Here is a 22,755-nt window from a genome sequence, read left to right as displayed (position 1 = left end):
GAAGATTGAAATACTGGAAAGGAAAATGAACAAAAATACTTGGGCACTCGAGCAATACAAGACTAAAAATATGGTTCTGGAAAACAGAAGCCGTTGACTGAATCTGCGAATTGTTGGTTTGCCTGAAGGTCAAGAAGGGGATAATGTTATAAAATATGCCTCTAAAATGATAGACTTTCAACATCGAGCATTATGAAAATCTTCCAACTTTGGATAATGCACACAGGATCGGGAAGAAATTTGGTCTCCAAGATAAACCGAGACATTTGATCATTCGGTTTCACTTTCTGCAAATGAAGGAGAATATCCTCCGAGCAGCAAAAAAGTTGGGCATGGTTGAATATGAAGGATGCAAGTTTTGGTTTGTCCCTGATTACAGCCGTGAGCTTATGGGATTGAGAATGCCTTTCCATAATGTAATGTCTGAGTTGTTTAAGAAAAAGCTGCGCCCTGCCTTGCTCTATCCAGCTAGACTGCGTTAACGACTCCTTAATGGTAACAACCGATTTTTTAACAATCCGCAAGAAGCTTCCAGCTTTCTGGAGGCTTATGGGGCTGAAGCCGCGACGGAATTTTTAAGAACTTCTTTGTTAGCTCTACTATTTTTAAAATGTCCATCAAAGGATTTTTTCCCGTCTTTAGACAAACAAAGTGAAGCAGTTCTTGTTTTTCATAGTTTGCACGTATTTTGACCTTGGATAAACAATATGAAGTAGCTCTTGTTTTTCACAGTTAGCATGCACTTTTTAACCATAACATTAATTTGTTTTGGATATTGAGTGGTAAATATGCCTTCTTTTTACGTTGGGGGCTGTCATTAGGAGAGATGGGGGTAGGGGAGGGATTAGGTAGCGTACTGACTGCCTACCAGTCCGTTTCGGGCTTTGCATGGGGGGGGGGGGGACTTTTGCTTTTAGTTTAGTTTTTTCTATCTTGGCGGAATTTGTACTACAAAAATGTCTGAAATGTCGTCACTTCTGGCTCCGCCTTAGATTCTTCTCCTTCCAGTATCATGAACTGCTATGGCCTACGAAATTAACCCTTTACATTCCACATGATTTTTACAAACAATGTGGATAAAGTTATTAACTTCCTTTCATGGAATGTGAATGGTCTGAACCATCCCATTAAGAGAATTTTTTTTTTTTTTAAGTTCTTCGTAGACTAAATGCTCAGATTATTTTTGTTCAGGAAACTCATGTAAGGAAAGATGACAATCAATGACTCTAAGTTTTGGAGAAGACAGCAGTTTCATTAAAATTCACAGGCAAAGATGAAAGGAGTCTCTATTTGTATTGACTCCTCAATTTTATTTGTTCATTATGAAACAATTTTTGATCCAAATGGTAGATTTTTGATGATCACTGGTGTTCTTCATAACCAAAAAGTTGTTATGGTGAATGTTTATGCACCTAATATTGATTACCCTGAGTTTTTTAAACAGTTAATTGCATCCTTTCCTAATTTAAATGAACATCTTTTGATAATTTGGAGATTTTAACTGCTGTTTGAAGCCCTCGATGGACAGATCTGCATCTGATCATGTGCTTCCAAATAAATCAGCTAGTTTTATCAATTATTTTTTACTTGACTCTGGAATGTTAAAAGCCTGGTGATTCCTACACCCAAATGACAAAGAATTTTCTTCTTTCTCATGTATTTCATAGTTACTCTAGGATTGACTACTTTATAATAGATTCTCGGCTAGTTTCATCGGTCACTGCGTGTGAGTATGATGCAATTGCTATTTCTGATCATGCACCATTGAAAGTATCAATTAAACTACCTGATTTCAAGTTTAGTGCTAAACAATGGCGATTTAATACTACACTGCTTCAAGATCTAAATTTTGTTAATTTTATTAAAGATCAGATTGCTTTCTTCTTCTTAACAAACTCTACCGAAGAAATATCCAATGGTGTAGTCTGGGATGGTACATTGACAGTAGACCATGATGAAATTAACAAATCCTTTCAGGAATTTTATACATCCCTATACCAATCAGAATTTCCTACTGATTCCAATATAATGCATGAGTTTTTAAAGAAACTGAACTTGCCAAATTTACCACATAATGAGTGTTATTAGATTAACCCATCACGGAGGAAGAAATACAGAAAGCAATCCTTTCGATGAATTCTGGTAAAGCTCCCGGTTTAGATGGGTTTACAGTGGAATTTTTCAAGTTTATTGTCCCCCTGGCTATGCAAGGTTTTTAAAGAAGCCTTTTTAATGAATATATTACCACAATCCTTTTATGAAGCATCTATTTCTTTAATTCTTAAAAAAGATAAAGACCCTACTGAAGTGACATCATATAGACCTATATCACTGTTAAATGTAGATTCCAAAATTCTTTCAAAAATACTAGCTATGAGATTGGAAAATATTTTATCGCAAATTATTTCTGAAGATCAGACAGGTTTTATTAAAAATCGTTACGCATACTTTAACGTTAGGAGATGAATTAATATTGTATATACAGCGTCAAATAAAACTCCAGAATGTGTAATTTCACTTGATGCTGAGAAGGCATTTGATAGAGTAGGATGGGAATACTTATTCATTACACTTGAAAAATTTAAGATTGGTTCAAAATGTATCTTGGATCAAGCTGATATATCATATACCTCAGGCTTCTGTACTTACCAATAATCAGAGATCCACTTTTTTCAGGCTCTTTCGAGGTACTAGACAGGGCTGTCCTTTAAGTCCTTTACTGTTTGATATTGCTTTGGAACCTTTGACCTCTGCTATTATGGAATCCCCTCATATTTTTGGTATTGTCCGTGAGAATAAGACACATAAGCTATCTCTCTATGCAGATGATCTGTTATTATTTATCTCTAACCCAGAGAAATCTATTCCGGCAATAGTAGCACTACTCAATGAATTTAGTAGTTTTTCTGGTTATAAACTAAATCTTAGTAAGAGTGAGCTTTTTCCATTAAACAATCTAATTTCGAATTATGGACAGTTTCCATTTAGATTGACTACTGACTGTTTTACTTATTTAGGCATTAAGATTACCAAGAAACACATCTTGGTAATTACATTACCAAGATCTATTTAAAGCCAATTATACGCCCCTAATTGACCATATCAGACAACAGTTTACTAAATGGTCACCAATGTCCTTATTTCTAATTGGCCAAATCAATGCTATTAAAATGTTTATCCTACCTAAATTTTTGTATTTATTTCAGACGATAGCAATTTTTATTGCTAAATCTTTATTTTATATTATTGACTCAAATATTTCTTCATATATATGGCAGAATAAAAATCATAGAAACATAGAAAATAGGTGCAGGAGTCTGCACCGCCATTCAATATCATGGCTGATCATCCAACTCAGTATCCTGTACCTGCCTTCTCTCCATCCCTTTAGCCACAAGGGCCACATCTAACTCCCTCTTAAATATAGCCAATGAACTGGCCTCAACTACCTTCTGTGGCAGAGAATTCCACAGATTCACCACTCTCTGTGTAAAAAATGATTTTCTGATCTCGGTCCTAAAAGACTTTCCCTTTATCCTTAAACTGTCACCCCTTGTTCTGGACTTCCCCAACATCGGGAATAATCTTCCTGCATCTAGTCTGTCCAACTACTTAAGAATTTTGTAAGTTTCTATAAGATCCCCCCTCAATCTTCTAAATTCTAGCGAGTACAAGCCGAGTCTATCCAGTCTTTCTTCATATGAAAGTCCTGCCATCCCAGGAATCAGTCTGGTGAACCTTCTCTGTACCCCCTCTATGGCAAAAATGTCTTTCCTCAGATTAGGAGACCAAAACTGTACGCAATACTCCAGGTGTGGTCCCAGACTAAGTAAAAAATACTTGCAGAAATTTAAAATAAGATGGTGGTTTGTCATTGCCGAACCTTAGATTTTACTATTGGGCAGTTAATACTCGCGATTTAACGTTTTGGACAAAAGATTTAGAAGATACCCTATGCCCAGGATGGATAAATCTTGAATGTGATTCTATGCAAGGGCTATCATTGGCTTCTATTCTAGGGGCCTCGTTGCCTTTACAATTATGAGATTGAATAAATATAAGACTAACCCAATAATAAGACACATTCTGAATATGGTTTCAATTTCGTAAGTTTTTTGGATTGAATGATTTTATCTTATCGAGTCCTATCATATCTAATTTTTTCTTCCAACGTTCTAGTACTGATCAAGCCTTTCTGTTATGGAAGAGGAAGGGATTAGCAGCTTTTCGTGATTTGTTTTTGGATGGATGTTTTATGTCTTTTGAACAACTCTCCAATAAATATAATCTACCTAACTCGCATTTCTTTCGATATTTACAAATTAGACATTTTTTGAAGGCTACTCTACCCTCTTTTCCATTACCACATCAACTGAAATCTTGGACATTTTTTTACATTTGAACCCTTATCAGAAATGTTTAATAACGACTATTTATGAGTTGATTTTGAAATTACAAATAATTGATTTGATAAAAAACATTTGATAAAATTAAGAATGACTGGGAAAGAGAACTTCAAATTTCTCTACCTACAGAGAAATGGGAGAGGATTCTTCAATTAGTTAATATTTCCTCAATGTGTGCAAGACACGCTCTGATACAATTCAAGGTGGTTCACAGAGCTCATATATCAAAAGATAAGTTAGCTCGTTTTTATGGTCATATACGTCCTACCTGTGACAGATGTAATTCTGAAGTGCCCTCACTGACTCATATGTTTTGGTCTTGCCCACTTTTGGAAAAATATTGGAAATAAATTTTTGTTGTTTTTCTGTAGTTTTAGGTATTGATTTACAACCTCATCCTATTATTGCAATTTTTGGGTTACCAATGTTAGATTCTACTCATCTGTCCCGTTCCGCCCATCGGCTGATTGCTTTTACTACATTAATTGCGAGAAGATCTATTTGATTTAAATGGAAAGACTCTAATCCTCCGACAACACTCCATTGGTACTCTGAAACGATATCATGTTTAAATTTAGAAAAAATTAGGAGTGACATTGTTGAACCCTTGGTTAAATTTGATAGGACTTAGGGAAGCTTTATTCAACTTTTTCACACAATATAAATTGTCCCCTCTCCAACCGTTATAATAATTATTTTACCTTTATACGGTGGAACGGACTTGACGACAAACAGGGACTTAAATTGTTGAAATTCTTTGCAGCCCAGATTCTGTTTTGCTTTTTTTTCTAGTTTAGGGGGTTTTGTATTTCTCTTTTCTCTCTTTTCTTTTTATCTTTTTGTTTTTATATATATAAGTTCTCTTTTAAACACTTAATTATATTTACATAGAGACCGGGAGGTCTATACTCAATGTGTATTTTGACACTGGACTCATATTTAGGTTATACTTGTTATTAATGTAATAGTGATCCCTATGTATCAATATCATTGTATGTTTATCATTCTTTTATTTTGTATTGTTTTTGTTTTTGGAAAAAAAAACGAATGAAAAGATTTTAAAAGAAAGAAAGAACAAGATTCCAGCATCTGTAGTTTCTTGGGTCTTTGTCTATCCAGATTATAGGTTCTAATTCCATACAATACATTGAAAAAAGTGTTCTGTAATTCATTTTCTATGTTTCCAATATTAAATGCGAAACATGTTTTAATTTCTCAATTTTCTCTAAATATTTTTAGGGTAAGCAAAAGCAAACAAAACGCACATCCACTTTCTTCCAGTTCTGTAATGCAAATGAGGGAATATTGCTGTGCACAGATGTAGCTGCCAGAGGGCTGGATATTCCTGAAGTCGACTGGATTGTACAGTATGACCCTCCTGATGATCCAAAGGTATAACATTTTCGATTTAAAAAAAAAAGTAAACACAAACTATATTACAAGCTTTCTTGTTTGGTTTATTCTTTAGTGAGGAATAAGGTGCTGGAAAGTGTCGGCGAAGCGAGAAAGACAGATTAAATGGGTACGAAGATTTAGGTCGATTGTATTGTGACTAAAATAGCTAAATAAGATGGCGGGGACCGCGCTAGCTCTTACAGTATTGTGAGATTATGCACTTGGGAAGGACTAACAGGAAGAACCAGCTTTTTTTATGGTGGTACGGCATACTGGCGCCTCTTTAAAAAGTTGAACTTCATTGTTTTGTTTTCTAGCTACGTGACACATATGTTTATTAAAGATGCATATTGGCACCTTTTTGTCTCCAAGAAGAGCACTAGAAAGAAAAAAATGCTCAAAATAATGTGCAGCAAAAATAATATATATTGATGTTCAGAAATATCATACGAATCAAATGCAAATTGTAAGCTAAGTAATTAGGGAGGCAAATAGTGACATTTTTAACGGTTGGAGAATAAGTATGTGGTAGTTGGCTGAGATTACGTTGGCAATTTTTCTTTTAGACGCATGTTTGAAGAACTGAGTGTTGTGTCTAATGGAGGATCTACTTGGCTTGGAGTCAGTCCATCATGGATTCATTGGATTGCTTCCTGGGTTTGGGGGATTGATTGCAAGCTGAAGAGAGATAGAAAAAGATAGATCCATATTCACGGGAGGTTAGGAGAAATACAGATGATCCTACAGTGACATGTAAGATTCTGAGGGGGGTTAACAAATATTTAACTGGAGCCTAGAACTAGGTAAACAATTTTTGGGGATTTTTTAAAATCTATTCAAGACATAAGTGTTAAATTTTCAGAGGGTATAAATCTTTGAGATTCTCTACTTCAATTATGGATATTCATTCAGTGAATGTATTCAAGGCTGTATACATTGAATACTTGAGGCTCTATAAGGTGCTGATAAGGCCACATTTGGAATATTGTGAGCAATTTTGGGCAGCATATCTGATGAAGGATTCGCTGGCTCTGGAGAGGGTCCAGAGGAGGTTTACAAAAAGATCCCAGGAATGAGTAGGTTAACCTATCATGAGCGTTTGTCGGCACTGGGCCTGTTCTCGCTGGAGTTTAGAAGAATGAGGGGGGACATAATTGAAACATACAGAATAGTGAAAGGTTTGAATAGAGTGGATGTGGAGAGGATGTTTCCACTGGTGGGAGAGTCTAGGACTAGAGGTCGTAGCCTCAGAATTAAAGGACGTTCTTTTAGGAAGGAGATGAGAAATTTATTTAGTCAGTGGATGGTGAATCTGTGGAATTCTTAGCCACAGATGTAGGTGGATATTTTTAAGGCAGAGATAGATAGACTCTTGATTAGTACAGATGTCAGCGGTTATGGGGAGAAGGCAGGAGAATGGGGTTAGGAGGGAGCGATAGATCAGCCATGATTGAATGGCGGAGTAGACTTGATGGGCCAAATGGCCGAATTCTACTCCTATTTCCTACGACCTGAACCATGTTCTCATTTAACCAATGCCTAATGTAAAAATTCTCATCCAGTTTTCAAATCCTTTGGCCTAACCAGCTTCTATCAATGTAACCATCTCCAGCTCCATAGAAACATAGAACATTGGTGCAGGAGTAGGCCATTCGGCCCTTCGAGCCAACTTCAATATGATCATGTCTGATCATCCAAATTCAGTAGCCCGTTCCTGCCTTTTCCCCATTTCCCTTGATTCCTTTAGCCCTAAGAGCTAACCCTAACTCTCTTTTGAAAACACCCAGTGAAACGGCCTCCACTGCCTTCTGTGGCAGATAATTCCGCAGATTCACAACTCTGGGTGAAAAAGTTTTTCCTCATCTCAGTCCTAAATAGCCTACCCCTTATTCTTACACTGTGACCCCTGGTTCTGGACTCCCCCAACATCGGGAACATTTTTTCTGCATCTATATTTTTCTATAAGACCCCTTCTCATCTACATTCCAGTGAATACAAACCCATTTGACCCATTCCTTCATCATATTGCAGTCCCGCTATCCCGGAAATTAATCTGGTGAACCTACGCTGCACTCCCTCAAGAGCAATAATTTCCTTCCCCAAGGTATGAGACCAAAACTGCACACAATACTCCAGGTACGGTCTCACCAGGTCCCTGTACAACTGCAGTAGGACCTCCTTGCTCCTAAACTCAAATCCTCTCGCAATGAAGGCCAACATGCCATTAGCTTTTTTCACTGCCTGCCATACCTGCATGCTTACTTTCAGCAACCAAAGCCTTGAAATTCAGTAACTAATCTTTGCAACTTTCCAATATGAAACTTTTGCACCTCTTCCTTTTTTATAATTTCATTGTTGCAGAACAAACAGTTTGTAACCTTATTTCTGTAGTTCCTTGCCCAAATTTTCTCACATGCTGTTCTGTCCTAATCTTTCACTTGGTGGATCACACATTTTGTTTGATAATATTCCCCTGAAGCATCTTGCTGTGCTAATTTTGAGGGGCAATATTTAATAGGGAAGATAATGTACTTGCTATGATTCATACATATTATCATTGAGGTCATTGATGTCAACATTTTACATTTCAATACCCATGGCTTTAGACATTTGTTACTGTTATTGCTTTGACATTTTCTTTCTAACTTTGCTGAAATAATTCAACCTATACAATGTTGCCAAGTTGTATCTGAAAATTCTGTAACATGTAAAATTACTCCACCAATAACAGTAACCTATATTACTTAACTAAACACATAGCTTCCATTCAGTATTTCCATTTTCTCTGGTATCATGGACAGTGAAGAGGTTGGCTAAGATCAACTGGGAAAGTGAGTGAGGGAATGGCGAATGGAATTTAACCTGGACGTTCAAAATAATGCATTTTGGGAAGATAACCAGACCTTACAAGGGGCCCAATGGATTGTTAATGATCAGCGAAACCTTGGGGCACAACCACATAGTTCCCTGAAAGTAGCGATAGAAATAGACAGCGGTGAAGAATGCAAACGGTCTGCTTGTCATCATCGGTTGAAGGATTGAACATAGGAGTTGGGTTATTATGCTACAGTTGTTGTTGGTTAGGACACATTTGGAGTATTGTATGCAGTTCTGTTAGCCTGGTTAGAGGAGGGATGTGATTAAGCAGAAAAGATACATTGGAATATTGCTTGGACAGGAGGCCTTGAGTTATAAGGAGAGACTGGATGGCTTGGGACTATTTTCTCTGGAGCGAAGGAGACTTGGGGATGGCCTTTGCAACATTAAAGTGGTATACATAAGGCAGATGGTCTATTTCCCTGGGCAGGTAGGAAATGGTAGAGGCAAGTTTAAAAACACAATGTTTAAAAGATATTTGGACAAGCGTATGGATAGTTTGAAGGGATACATACAAACACAGGATTAGTGTAGAAGGACATCTAGGTCGGCATGGACGTGTTGGGCCAAAGGGTCTGTTTCTGTGATGTATAATTTGGTGAATTTATGAATCTCTTCCCTTTAACTATTCTAACTTTGCCTTTTCACCTCGGTACCTCTATATTTTCCCAGTTTTGTTCTGAAATGTAGTCTACATTTTATAGACCTTTCAAGGTACATTTATATCACATCACTGTTTTGCAGGGTAATACTGCTTAGATATAGGAGCTTATAAATTATATTTGGCATAATGAAAATTGTAACCCCTAACCTCCACCACCAACAAGTAAAAGTGCATTTGGTACATGGGAGCAGCACCACCCGCAAGCTCCACTCCCAAATCTCACTCTGTCCTGACTTGGAACTGTATGTTCAGTTCATAGCTGTGTCTAAATCCTGGAACACTCTACTCAGCACTTCAAGAGTACCTTAACCGGAATGATTGTTGCACTTCAAGAAGGCAACTCAATAGCACCTTCTCAAAGGCAATTAAGGATGAGCAGCAAATTGGCCTTATAGTAACACCCAGATCCTGGGTGAGTTTAAACACTTCTGCATGAAAGTATTACTGCCATGTCATATTTCTGCTAGGAATATATCCACCGTGTCGGAAGGACTGCACGAGGACTTAATGGACGGGGACATGCCTTGCTTATCCTGCAAGCAGAAGAGCTGGGTTTTCTTCGTTATCTCAAACAGGCCAGGGTAAATATCTTTCATTTTAATTCCGATCCTGTTATCTAGTTGGAAATTTTCATACTACTCAAGAAGTTCTTGGCTTTTGCCTCTGTTTATTTGTTTATGCAATATCTTTAAAGACCCATCTTTAAGGGTAGGGAGTATATGGAATGAGCTGCTGGAGTAGTTGAGGCAGAAACTATGACAACATACACCGTCCACGCCGCATCTGCACCCAGGACGAAGTTTTTCATACCAGGGCATTGGAGATGTCCTCATTCTATAGGGAACGGGGTTCCCCTCTTCCATTATAGATGAGGCTCTCACTAGGGTCTCCTCGATATCCCGCAGCTCGGCTCTCACTCCCCCTCCCCCCTCTCGTAAAAAGGACAGAGTCCCCCTTGTCCTCACCTTCCACCCCATCAGCCATCATATGCAGCATATAATCCTCCAACATTTTCGCCACCTCCAAAGGGATCCCACTACTGGCTATATCTTCCCATCTCCACCACAGGAGATGCAACACCTGTTCCTTTACCACCCTCCTCGACTCCATTCAAGGACCCAAGCAGTATTTCCAGGTGAGGCAGAGGCTCACGTGCACCTCCCCCAACCTCATCTACTGCATCCGCTGTTCCAGGTGTTAACTTCTCTACATCGGCGAGACCAAGCGCAGGCTTGGCGATCGTTTCGCTGAACACTGCTGCTCAGTCCGTCTAAACCAAGCTGTTCTCCCAGTGGCCCAGCATTTCAACTCCCCCCCCCCCCCCCATTCCCAATCTGACCTGGGCCTCCTCCGTTGTCAGAGTGAGACCCAGCACAAATTGGAGGAACAGCACCTCATATTTCGCTTGGGTAATTTACACCCCAGCAGTATGAACATTGACTTCTCTAACTTCATGTAGCCCTTGCTCTCTCCCTGCATTCTCTTTCCCCCCCCTTCCCAGTTCTCCCACTAGTCCCACCGTCTTCGCCTACATTCTTTCTTTGTCCTACCCCTTCCCTGACATCAGTCTGAAGAAGGGTCTCGACCCGAAACGTTGCCAATTCCTTCTCTCCATAGATGCTGCCCCACCCGCTGAGTTTCTCCAGCATTTTGTGTCTACCTTCGATTTTACCAGCATCTGCAGTTCTTTCTTAAACATTTAAAAGTAATTTGGTCAGCTACATTGATAGGAAAGATTTAGAGGGGGATATGTGAAAAGCATGGCCAGGTGGGACAGGTGTCGATGGAGCACCTTGGTTGGCACGGGCAAGCTGGGACGGAGGGCCTGTTTCCGTGCTGTATTGCACTATGACTGACCCAGCGTTTCCCTATCTCATGCATTTATTCCCCTTGCAATTCTTTTAAACCTGTGTGTCAATACTTGGACCAGCTACTAACTGGGAATCAAAGACACTTTTGTCCATATAAAGTATAGATTCATCTTTGTTTACTATTCATTGTTTAAATATGACCAGATGAAAATTAAAATTTATTTATGAAAAAAGCTTGAAATTATTTGAGCATTATCTATTATTATAATCAAGAATAGAAAGAATGGAATCTATATCGAGTGATCATTATTGTAAAAGGGAATTTGTATGCATGATAAACATTGACTAGTTAGGTTTTTAAATTACAGTCACAAATATATAGCAATAAATGTATTTAAATAATGTCAAATTTGATTTTCATAGGTACCATTGAATGAGTTTGAATTTTCTTGGAGTAAGATTTCAAACATACAGACACAGGTAAAATTAAACCATATACATATATAATAGTTTTCATCTGTTATAATAATGTTTGAGTTTTTTTAACCAAAATGGTGGATCTGGCTGGAAACTTGAATTATTTAATACCAGTTCAAATCATACAAAAACTAATGTGCAAAGTAATAAAATTAGGCCTTGAGATCTGAAATGAAATCGGTCTGAACATGACTGAATTTAAGAGCGGGATAGTTTCACTGTATAAAGGGCCTGTCCCACTTGGCGATTTTTTTTTTTTAGGCGACTGCCGGCATCATTGACTGACGTATCAGGTCACCGAAAAATTTGCGGCGATGATGCGGCATGATGACGTAAGACGCGCGGTGTTTTTTTCGAGTGTCGCAACATTTATTTTGTCGCCACTGGATTTTGAAATGTTCAAAATCTTTTGGCGACACTGATATGATGCCGGCAGTCGCCGAAAAAATCGCCAAGTGGGACAGGCCCTTAAGTGAACAATCCACCAATGAAACGGTTGTTATCACTCGTACAGATATATTTACACAAAGTAAACCTTTTCTAATTTAAAACTAAATGTATATCAATCCATGCTTTACACATTGAAGTGCTATTTATCGGATTGTTTTAAAGGAAATTTTAACTGAGCAGCAGGTAGACAATTTAGAATACATAACGAAGAACTTAAAGAAAATAGCTTTTAAAGGACATGGACATGGACATTTCCCCTCCCTCTCCCTCCCTCCCTCCTCCTCTCCCTCAATTCCCCCAGTCTCCCTCCTCACCTCCCCCACTGCCCACCTCTCCCTCTATTCCCCACTCCCTACCACCCTCCTCCTCTGCCTCTATTCCCCCTCCTCCCCCACTCTTCTTCCTCGCCTCCCTTCTTTCCCCTCTCCTACCCTTCCCCAATCCCTCAAACTTGGTGCACTTGCAGCACAGGAGAATGGTGAGTAAGGTAGTGAAAAATCATAGCATATCATGTACCGTTTTTGTGCAAATGTAAAAACAACACAAACCGGAAGCTAACAAGATGAGAGTTTTAGTTTTGTATAGATAGACAGACAGACAGACAGACAGACAGACCAAGTGGGACCCGTTGGACCACGTCCCCCAACGCGCGGGGGGGGGGAGGGTCTGGGGGGGTGCAGCCTCACACGGGACGGCTGGTCCCCGAATGTCGGCGTTCACCCCGGATACAAGCGCCCCCCGGAGCCATTTATCCCCATCACTTGGCTCCGGCGTCGGCGTTCACCCCGGATACAAGCGCCCCCCGGAGCCAATTATCCCCATCACTCGTTCCCCCAACGTAACCCGTTTGCCCAACGCAATATTCTGTCACTCACCCATAGCCCCCAACTGCGCAGGTGCGGCTCATTTCCCCTCTTCCACCAACACTCCCTCCCCCTCCTCTTCACCCTCCCTTTTCTCTCCCCTCCGCTCCTCCACTCCCTCCTTCACCTCTCCCTCCCACTCCTTTCCCCTACCCTCAGTCACTCCCTCCCACCTTCCATAACCCCTCTCCGCTCCCTACCCCCCTGACCCGTTGGGCCCTTTTTCCCCAACGCAGTATTCCACCACTCACCCGTTTCTACCACTAACCCATTCCCCCAATGCAACCGGTTCCCCAAAGCAATCAATCCTTCCCACGTGGGGTGGGGGTCGTCGACACTTCCCGGAGCCAATGAATTGACTCGACTTTTGGGTCGGCTCTCCCTGGAGACAATTAATCCTTCCCAGTTGGGGGGGGGGGGGGGGGTGGGACGGGAGTCAGCTCTTCTCGGAGTCAATGAATGGACTCGACTTTTGAGTCAGCGTCGGCTCTCCCTGGAGCCAATCAATCCTTCCCACAGGGGGGGCAAAAATCTAACTTTCTACTTACTCCCCTTGAAGCTGCTGATCCCATGGTTTCTCTCACCTCTCCCTCCGTCTCCTTGTCCCTACCCTCAGTTACTCCCTCCCTCTCCTCTCCCCTTTTGCACTCCCCCGCTAAAGACAATGTTTAAATAACATTTCTTCTCCTTCCATCCCTCACTCCGTCAACTCTCATAGCTTCTGTATTAGCAGCAGAGATCACATTGTGATGTCATTTTCGGTTTTCGGAATCTTCACAGCAACGTGTGTCAATGGGATCCCATTGTGATTGGACGACTGTGAGATGCCATTGTGACATCATCACAGGAAGCTGCTAGATATGTCTCACTCTCACAGGCAATTATTTTCAAAGTTGGGTTTTTTTAAACTTTAAATATCAATAACTTGTGAAGTATAACATCAAATGTGAAGAAACTTGATACTAACGAGCACGGGAAAACGTTGAGTAAGATTCTGCCCAAAAAATTGGCTATTGTGTACCGTTTTGGCGTTATTCCTTGATCTCACAGACAGACAGACAAACAAAACAAGACTTTTAGTATAATATAGATTGATGAGCTTAAGTTCACTGTGGGTGGAAGATGGGAATTCAACCGTGGAATTATGAAGTTCAAAGATGTGATCTAATCCAGGAATATAAAATTGATTTTATTTTTACCATTGCTGCATGAATAAATATAGAAGATAAATATTTACACAGCAGCTTCTGAATTGTATGCTTAATCTCATAGATCAAATTAGAAAATTAGAAAACGTGGGTGTATTATATACACCCTATCACATGAAGTGTTTTTTATGAAAATGTTTTTATTAAAGATTAGTTGATGATTTTAAGAAGGTCGAGGAGAAGGTCACTATTCTACCATACATGGTTGCAATCAACTTTGAACAAGAAATGTGCCTTAGATTCTTTACGTTCATGAATAGAATGTGAGCATGGCTCTCACAGCTTGTATTCATTGCACATCCTTAATTTCCATTCAGAAGGTGCTGGTGGGTTATTGCTTTGAGCACTGACCGTCTTTGTGTAAGTAGCAGCGTGCCTCTTCTAAACTGCTCTTCTGATATTGGAACTTACCATGTCAGTGGCTTCAAGGTAAACTGTACCTATAACTGAGTTATATGGATTTTTTCACTAAATTACTCTCTTTAGCACAATGCTTTGATACTCCTTTTACTCCACTTCTAATGAGCTGACAATTAGAATTTTTTGAATTTCTGGAGGGCACATGAAGCGTAATGAACAAACAAAAATCAATTCATACTCAACTTGATTAGTTTCTCCAGTGATTTCCATTTGTTTTCATCACCTTGAATTTAAACATTATTTGGTTTTTTTTCAGCTTGAAAAACTAATTGAAAAAAATTACTATTTGCACAAATCAGCACAAGAGGCTTACAAGACTTATATCCGAGCCTATGATTCTCATTCTCTCAAGGACATCTACAGTGTCAACAACCTGGATCTGCCCAAAATAGCATTATCATTTGGCTTCACAGTACCACCCCATGTTGATCTCAGTATCCTTTTGTTGTTACATTCTTATGCTATCGTCATAAATTTGAATAGTTCTAAAACAATATTTCCCCGAATACATCAAAAAGCATTCATCGTTATGGCTTCAGATTTTTGTTAGTCCGGAAGTAGGGTCACAACCTTGAAATGCACCTGCTGATGTCTTCCACAGACGCTGCCTGACCTGCTGAGTTACTCCAGCACTTTGTGTTCTAGCAAGATTCCAGCATCTGCAGTTCCTTGTGAAACATTTCAAAGATGATGAAAAACATTTTTTAACATTCTGTCATTGGTCAGAGCTGATATTCAATGGCAGATTGTGTATGCGTGAGTGTAAACAGTAATTTGGGTGTGAGGGTTTTGGGGTAAAAACCTGTCTTTGCACGGAACATCACAAACTACTAAGTCCTTTAAAGTGCATGAACTCTTGTTCTTTGGCGCAGTGTTCATCAGGAATCCCATATATAGTGCATTCAGAAAGTATTCAGACCCCTTCACTTTTCCCCATTTTGTTATGTTACAGCTTTATTATAAAATTGATTACATTCTTTTATTTTTATTATTAATCAACACACAATCCCCATAATAAAAAAGTGAAAACAGGTGTTTAAAAATGTTTGCAAAGTAATTAAAAATAAATAACTGAAATATCACATTTACGTAAGTATTCAGACCCTTTACTCAGTACTTTGTTGAGGCGCCTTTGGCAGCAATAGCAGCCTCAAGTCTTCTTGGATACAACACTACAAGCTTGGCACACCTGTATTTGGGTAATTTGTTCCATTCTCTGCAGATCCTCTCAAGCTCTTTCAGGTTGGATGGGGAGCGTTGATGCACAGCTATTTTATAGACAATAGTCCCTTTCTTGGGGTCCAGTACCAACCTGATTTTCCCAGTCTACCTGCATGTTGAAATCTCCCATAACAACCACAGAATTACTTTTGCTACATGCCAATTTTAACTCCTGATTCAACTTGCATTCTATGTCCAGGCTACTGTTTGGGGGCCTGTAGATAAGTCCCATTAGGGTATTTTTACCCTTACAATTCCTTAGTTCTATCCATACTGACTCCTGTTTCAATGTCACTTCTTGCAAGGGACTGAATTTCATTCCTCACCAACAGAGCAGCCCCACCCACTCTGCCTACCTGTCTGTCTTTTCGATAGGAGGTATACCCTTTAATATTCAGTTCCCAGCCCTGGCCCTCTTGCAGCCATGTCTGTGTAATTCCCACAACATCATACTTGTCAATTTCTAACTGAGCCTCAAGCTCGTCCACTTTATTTCTTATACTTCGCGCATTCATATACAAAACTTTGACCTCGGTATTCACCTCCCCTCTCGCACCGCTCACAATTGGCCCTGACCATACTATCTTATCCCTTCTCGAACTTTCCTTCCCATTAATTCAAGAGTGTTTTGTAATTTTTCCTGTACTCGCTTCCCCTTCAACTCTATCTTTATACTCCCAATTTGTCAATCCCTCCCCCCCACTATTTAGTTTAAAGCCACATTTGTAGCCCTAGCAAACCTGCCTGCCAGAATGTCAGTCCTCCTCCAGTTAAGGTGTAACCCGTCCCTTTTGTACAGGTCACCCCTACCCCAGAAGAGATCTCAATGGTCTATAAATCTAAATCCTTGCTCCCTGCTCCAGCCCCTCAGCCACACATTCAGGCCAAAGAGTTCAATCTTGGTTTCATCAGATCAGATAATCATGTTTCTCATCGTCTGTGAGTCCTTTAGGTGCATCTTGGTAAATTCCAAGCGGGCTGTCATGTGCCTTTTACTGAGGAGTGGCTTCTGTCTGGCCACTCTACCATAAAGGCCTGATTGTTGGAGTGATGCAGATATAGTTGTCCTTTGGAAAGGTTCTCCCATCTCCACAGAGAAACTCTGGAGCTCTTTGTCAGAGTGACCATCGGGTTCTTGGTCACCTCCCTGACCAAGGCCCTTCTCCCCCGATTGCTCAGTTTGGCCGGGTGGCCAGCTCTATGAAGAGTCCTGGTGGCTCCAAAGTTCTTCCATTTAAGAATAACGAAGGCCACTGTGCTCTTCGGGACCTGCAATGCTGCAGAAATTGTTTTATACCCTTCCCCAGGTCTGTGTCTCGACACAATCCTATCTCGGAGGTCTACAGACAATTCCTTCGGCTTCATGGCTTGGTTTTTGCTCTGACCTGCACTGTCAACTGTGGGGCCTTATATAGACAGGTGTGTGCCTTTCCAAATCATGTGCAATCAATTTAATTTACCACTGGTGGACTCCAATCAAATTGTAGAAACATCTCAAGGATAATCAATGGAAACAGGATGAACCTAAGTTAAATGTTGAGTGTCATAGCAAAGGGTCTGAATACTTCTGTAAACGTGATATTTCAGTTTTTTATTTTTAATTACTTTGCAAAAATTTCTAAACTGTTTTCGCTTCTTAATTCTGGGGTATTGTGTGTAGATTGATGATAAAAAAAATGTTTAATCCATTTTAAAATAATGCTGTAACGTAACAAAATGTGGAAAAAGTGAAGGGGTTTAAATACTTTGTGAATGCACTGTACACATCCATTCAGTTCTCCATAGCTATTCTTGTGACCATTCTGAAACTTGCATTGCAGATGCCGCACCAGGCCATGATGCGGCCATCAGGATACATTCTGTAGTGCATCTATAGGTTTGTTCGAGTATTCGGCGACATGCCAAGTCTCTTTAAACTTCTAAGAAGGTAGAAGCACTGGCATGCCTACTGCATGATTACATCTATTTGCTGGTGATCTAATATGTTACCCCCCCCCCCCAGGGGGTAACATGTTAAAAGTTGTTAACTCTCCACAGTCAACTCACCAATGAAAACTGGTGAATAGTCTCCTGATCTTCCCCCCTCTAAAGTCACTGATTAGTTCTTTGGATATTGAGCAAGAGGTTGTTCTTTCCAGATGGTCTATCCCCAGGTAGAACACTTAATCAGATGTTCTATCTCTCCATTGTACACTGATTCATCACCATCCATGATTTGGCTGATCACTGAAGTGTTGGTTAACTGGTTAGCTTGTCGCATTGAAATTGGAGCCAGCACAGTTGAAAATATGGGTGCTGCAATTGTTCTTCCTGTGTAAGATAATTTAAAGAGTCAAGAGTGTCATATTACCTTATGCCCCTAAACGGAACAATGAAATTCTTACATTCAGCGGCATAACAGATATGTAAACCGTAATAAAAGACCATAATAAACAACAAAAAAGTTATATTGTATGTTAGAAAGGTATCGATGAATCTCCCTCCTATCCTCTGACTCATCGTCTTCTGTTATTCGTCCAGCAATGGTGGTGTCTTCAATGAACTTGAAGATGGAGTTTGCACTGTGTCCAGCTACACGGTCGTGCGTATAGTGTGAGTAGAGCGGGGGCTGAGCACGTAGCCTTGAGGTGCTCCCATATTGATGATTATTGAGGAGTGAGTGTTGCTGCCAATATGTACAGATTGTGACCTGTTAATGAGGAAGTCGAGGATCCAGTTGCAGAGGAATGCACAGAGATCCAGTTCTATGAGCTTGATAACCAACTTGGAATAAATGCTGGTGTTGAATACCGAGCTGTAGTCTATGAACAACAACCTGGCATATGTGATTTATTGTCCAAGTGATCCAGTGCAGAGTGGAAAGCCAGTGAGATCACATCCTCCAGTGACCTGTTGTGGCGTTAAGAAAATTGTAATGGTTCAGGTTCTTGTTGAGGTAGGAATTGATATGTGCCTTAACCAACCTCTCAAAGCATTTGTGTAGGAATGAACTGCTGATGCTGGTTTACACCAAAGATAGACACAAAATGCTGGAGTAACTCAGCAGAACAGGCAGCCTCCCTGGATAGAAGGAATGGGTGATGTTTCGGGTCGAGACCCTCTTCAGACTTTGGATAGAAGGAATGGGTGATGTTTCGGGCCGAGACCCTTCTGAGGAATGGTCTCGGCCCGAAACGTCACACATTCCTTCTATCCAGAGATGCTGCCTGTTTTGCTGAGTTACTCCCAACATTTTGTGTCTTGTCTGTCAAAGCATTTCATCACTGGGGTCATTAGTGCCACCATCAGTAGACATTGAGGCACATCGCCTTACTCTTCTTGAGCAAATCGGTATTGTAGATCTTTTAAATCTGTACCTTTCCTTCTGCATAGACTGGTGTGTTAACTTTGGGTTAGGCTCGCTGGTTAAGCAAGTCTGGAGTTCAAGCCGCTAACTTTTCTGGTGAGAAAATCTGAACTGGGACATTATGTTTATTATTCTAATTTACGCAATAGACCAGCTCACATTCTGAAAAGGCTAGGGATAAGAAGGCTCAGTGGTGCAGTGTAGGGCTGCTGTAAATTATTCCTAGTGTTGGTGGTGGAAGGAGAAGCATGATGCAATTGTGAAGATAAATATGGGAGAATGGGACTGATGAGTTCTGACATACACTCTATGGATTGCTGTGATGTAAGAGAACATGAGAAATGCAAATTTAATAGAATTTCCAGACTAGGTCATTTTGATTTGATAGTTTTTCATGCCTTTTGCATTTGTCATCATACATCTTTTCTGATAGACATTTTGTCATTAGTGTAATGGAAACATTCTTCCAAATGAATTCCACCATAAATTGCCATTCTGTGTGCCTGCATATGGTTTTCTTAACTCTGTACTTTAGATATAAATGCCAGCAGAGGAATGAAACTGAAGAAAAGAGGTGGTGGAGGTGGATTTGGATATCAGAAGTCCAAAAATGTCCGTAAAGCAAAAATCTTCAAGCAAATTGGCAGGAATAAGGCAGACAACAGACAGTTTTCCCGTTAGATGACCGTTTCAAAGCTGCCATTCTTTTAAAAAATAAACCATAACAAATATATTTTACCCTTGGTTAACTGCCTTTGGCTAACCAACTTGGGCAACTTTCTTCAGGCCTGAACTGAATCAAGTTAAGTCATGGTTGCAATTCTATTCCTACAAAGTTATATCTTTTTACACAGTGCTCAAGTTTAATTTGAGTATATTGTTAACCTGTAAACTGATAGCTTTACAATATTTTGAATTATAATAAATGGATCACTGATATTTTGTATTCAGACCATCACATTCCCCTTTCTAGGATAATCTTCAATGGAGGTGTTTAATAACCGCATTAACTTTGTGACCTATTGAACAAATAATTTTGATGTATATATAATTGTCTAGTCTTGTGACTGCAATAACTATTCCATACTAGTTGCCACAATCACATAAATTCACTTGGATAGTTTATCATTTAATGGACATATATTCTGCTTGATCAACATCTTTTTTTTAGTTTTGCCAGATTTTTTCCCCCATGTTTAACGATCTCTGCTGTTGCTTTTGTTCTATCCAAAGATTATGCCCAGAAATCTCCCTTGAACTTATATTGTGATCCATTTTATATTCTAGTCTGCTATTGTATTGGGGGGGGGGGGGGGGGGGGGGGGGGGAGGGGGAAGTATGTGTAAGCTTCACATTGAGTGATTTCCACCAAAATTAGAGCCAGTAGAAATCATCATTCCTGTGCCCCATGGTCACAAGATCATCTGTTATACAGTTACTGTTGCTTCTTATGCCAGCTGTCATTGTGCCCACTGCTGTACAGCTTATTTATTCTTCATTGGCCACCCTAAACAATTTTGCATAAGCAGAACTAATAAAGAGAAGATTTTGATCCTATTCGGCTGTGCTCACTTGAAGACTCTTTCATTAATACTTTGGTTTACACTGCACAGCTGATAGGTTTCCTTGGTGAGAAGCCAGAATGGTAAACAATATTCCAATGCCAATATTTAAATCACCTGCATAAAACTTCCATTTAGCAAACCAGGTAGCAAATAACAACTGTGGAGCAATACATGATTCTGACTGCTTCCAACAGTGGTTGATAAGATTTTATTTATTTCTGAGATGGGGTAATAAATTGTATGAAGGAAGATAGATGACTTAGGCTTGTGATGACTTGGACCACAGACATGCAGTGTGTAAGAGGACTGTTAACACTTTAGATTTGTGGTGCACTGTTGAAAAGAACCCTGCGGAATTCGTGCCATAAATTTTATCCGAAACTGCTGCTTACTCTACTTCAAGCTGTCACCAATGGAAAGGAGTTAATCCTATGTTCTTCAGACATTTGGTGAGAACATCTGAATTGGGAGTTCTCAGGTTTAAAGACTCTTCTGGGAAGATGACCTGGAACAGATGCTTTTTATTTTGTATTAGGCAAGTACATTCAATCTTTGGTTTGTGCTACATAAGTAAACTTTTAAGCATAAACATCATACCTCACCAGAATTTAAGGACCTTTAACTCTAGGGTGGCTACATTACAAATCTGGTCTTCATGCAAACATTGAATTATTTTCTAGTGCATTACTATTACGACAGCTCTTTACTTTCAGTATACTGAATCTTCCAAGAGCTGTGAATTTCATTTCAAGTAAATTGTTCACTGATATTACCAGTGTGTGAGTGAATGCTAAAATCTGATGGCGATTTAGGAGAATATAGGGAGATAGTGTAAATGCGTGGTGACACAGACCCAGTGGTCTAGCAAGCCTGTGTCTGTGCTGTTTCTCTATAACAATTCCTCCGCAAACAAAACAGTCCATGCCTGCATAAAGAAATCTCAATAACATTCAGACATGGGTGGAATTAGGCTGCTTGTTCACCTAACCTCAGTATTCCATGGCATGGCCATCAACATCCTGGAGGTCATCATTAACCAGTAAGTCAATTGGATCAGCCAGATAAATGATGGCTACAAGAGCATATCAGAGGCTGTGCATTCTAGTGAGAATTACTCACTTTTTGACAGCATAAAACCTCACTACCTATAAACTACATTGAGGACAGCACAGGAGGAGGCCATTCAGCTTTTCATGTCCACATTGTCTAACGTTTCACCAGATCATTTGCTGTGGTCTTGTAAATTTTACTCACCAATGTATTTTTCCAATTCCCACAGGCTACAATGGAAATAGCTTTAACATGTTTTGCATGCAACACTCCATGTTGTTTCTTCTCACAGAAATACATCACTTCACATTTCTCTACATTATCAATGGATATTTATTGTCACATATGCAATTAAACATTACACAGTGAAATTCATTTTGCATGCAGCTTACTACCAGCTTATTGGTAGCTTTTTGCTTTCTATTGGTAGTATCTTTGCTCTTCACAATAAAACCAAGTTTTCTGTTGTACACAAATTTAGAAATAGTAATTTACAGGAAGTCCAGGTAATTTATACAGATCAAAAGAAGCAATTGGTCTAACACGGAATCTTGGGAATAGCTTTAACCGCCTAACTCCAATCCAAAACACAACAATTCACCATTCCTGGTGGCGGCGCGACTCGTTGCAGCGGCTCCTACAGCCTGTCTGTCTTTTTTTTTATTTTTGTCTAGTTAAATGTAGTGTTTGTGTTTTTTTAAGCTTGGTTTTAAATGTGTATATGTGGGGGGTGGGGGGGAGGGGGAAACCGTTTTAAATCTCTTCCCTGTTCGGGAGACCCGACCTTTTCCCTGTTGGGTCTCCGTTGTCGCTGGGGCCTAGCACCGTGGAGCGGCCTCCAACCTGAACGACCCGGGGGCTCGGGAGACTGCGGATCTGCGGACTACTCACCATCGTGGGGCTGGCCGGCCTCGGTGCGTGGGAAGCGGTGGTGACTCGCTGCTGCGACTCGACTCCTGGGGCTCGGAGGCTCCAGCAACGCAGCCGCAGGTCCGGTGGACT

General features: G+C 40.0%; 1 protein-coding gene across 1 annotated transcript in view; it reads left to right on the top strand.

Annotated features, from left to right (window-relative positions):
* The window catches only part of ddx18 (DEAD-box helicase 18), a 39,999-nt gene extending 19,304 nt beyond the window's left edge, over nt 1-20,695 (top strand). The window contains exons 10-14 of the mRNA XM_033024625.1: nt 5,646-5,798; nt 9,810-9,923; nt 11,577-11,633; nt 14,828-15,005; nt 19,674-20,695. Of these exons, the coding sequence (XP_032880516.1) occupies nt 5,646-5,798; nt 9,810-9,923; nt 11,577-11,633; nt 14,828-15,005; nt 19,674-19,819 (648 nt within the window). The 3' untranslated portion in view covers nt 19,820-20,695. The remainder of the gene's footprint in view (nt 1-5,645; nt 5,799-9,809; nt 9,924-11,576; nt 11,634-14,827; nt 15,006-19,673) is intronic.
* Nucleotides 20,696-22,755: the final 2,060 nt, after the last annotated feature.

This window comes from Amblyraja radiata, chromosome 7 (assembly GCF_010909765.2).
Source record: "Amblyraja radiata isolate CabotCenter1 chromosome 7, sAmbRad1.1.pri, whole genome shotgun sequence".
Lineage (NCBI taxonomy): Eukaryota > Metazoa > Chordata > Chondrichthyes > Rajiformes > Rajidae > Amblyraja > Amblyraja radiata.
This window is presented reverse-complemented; position numbering and strand designations above follow the sequence as displayed.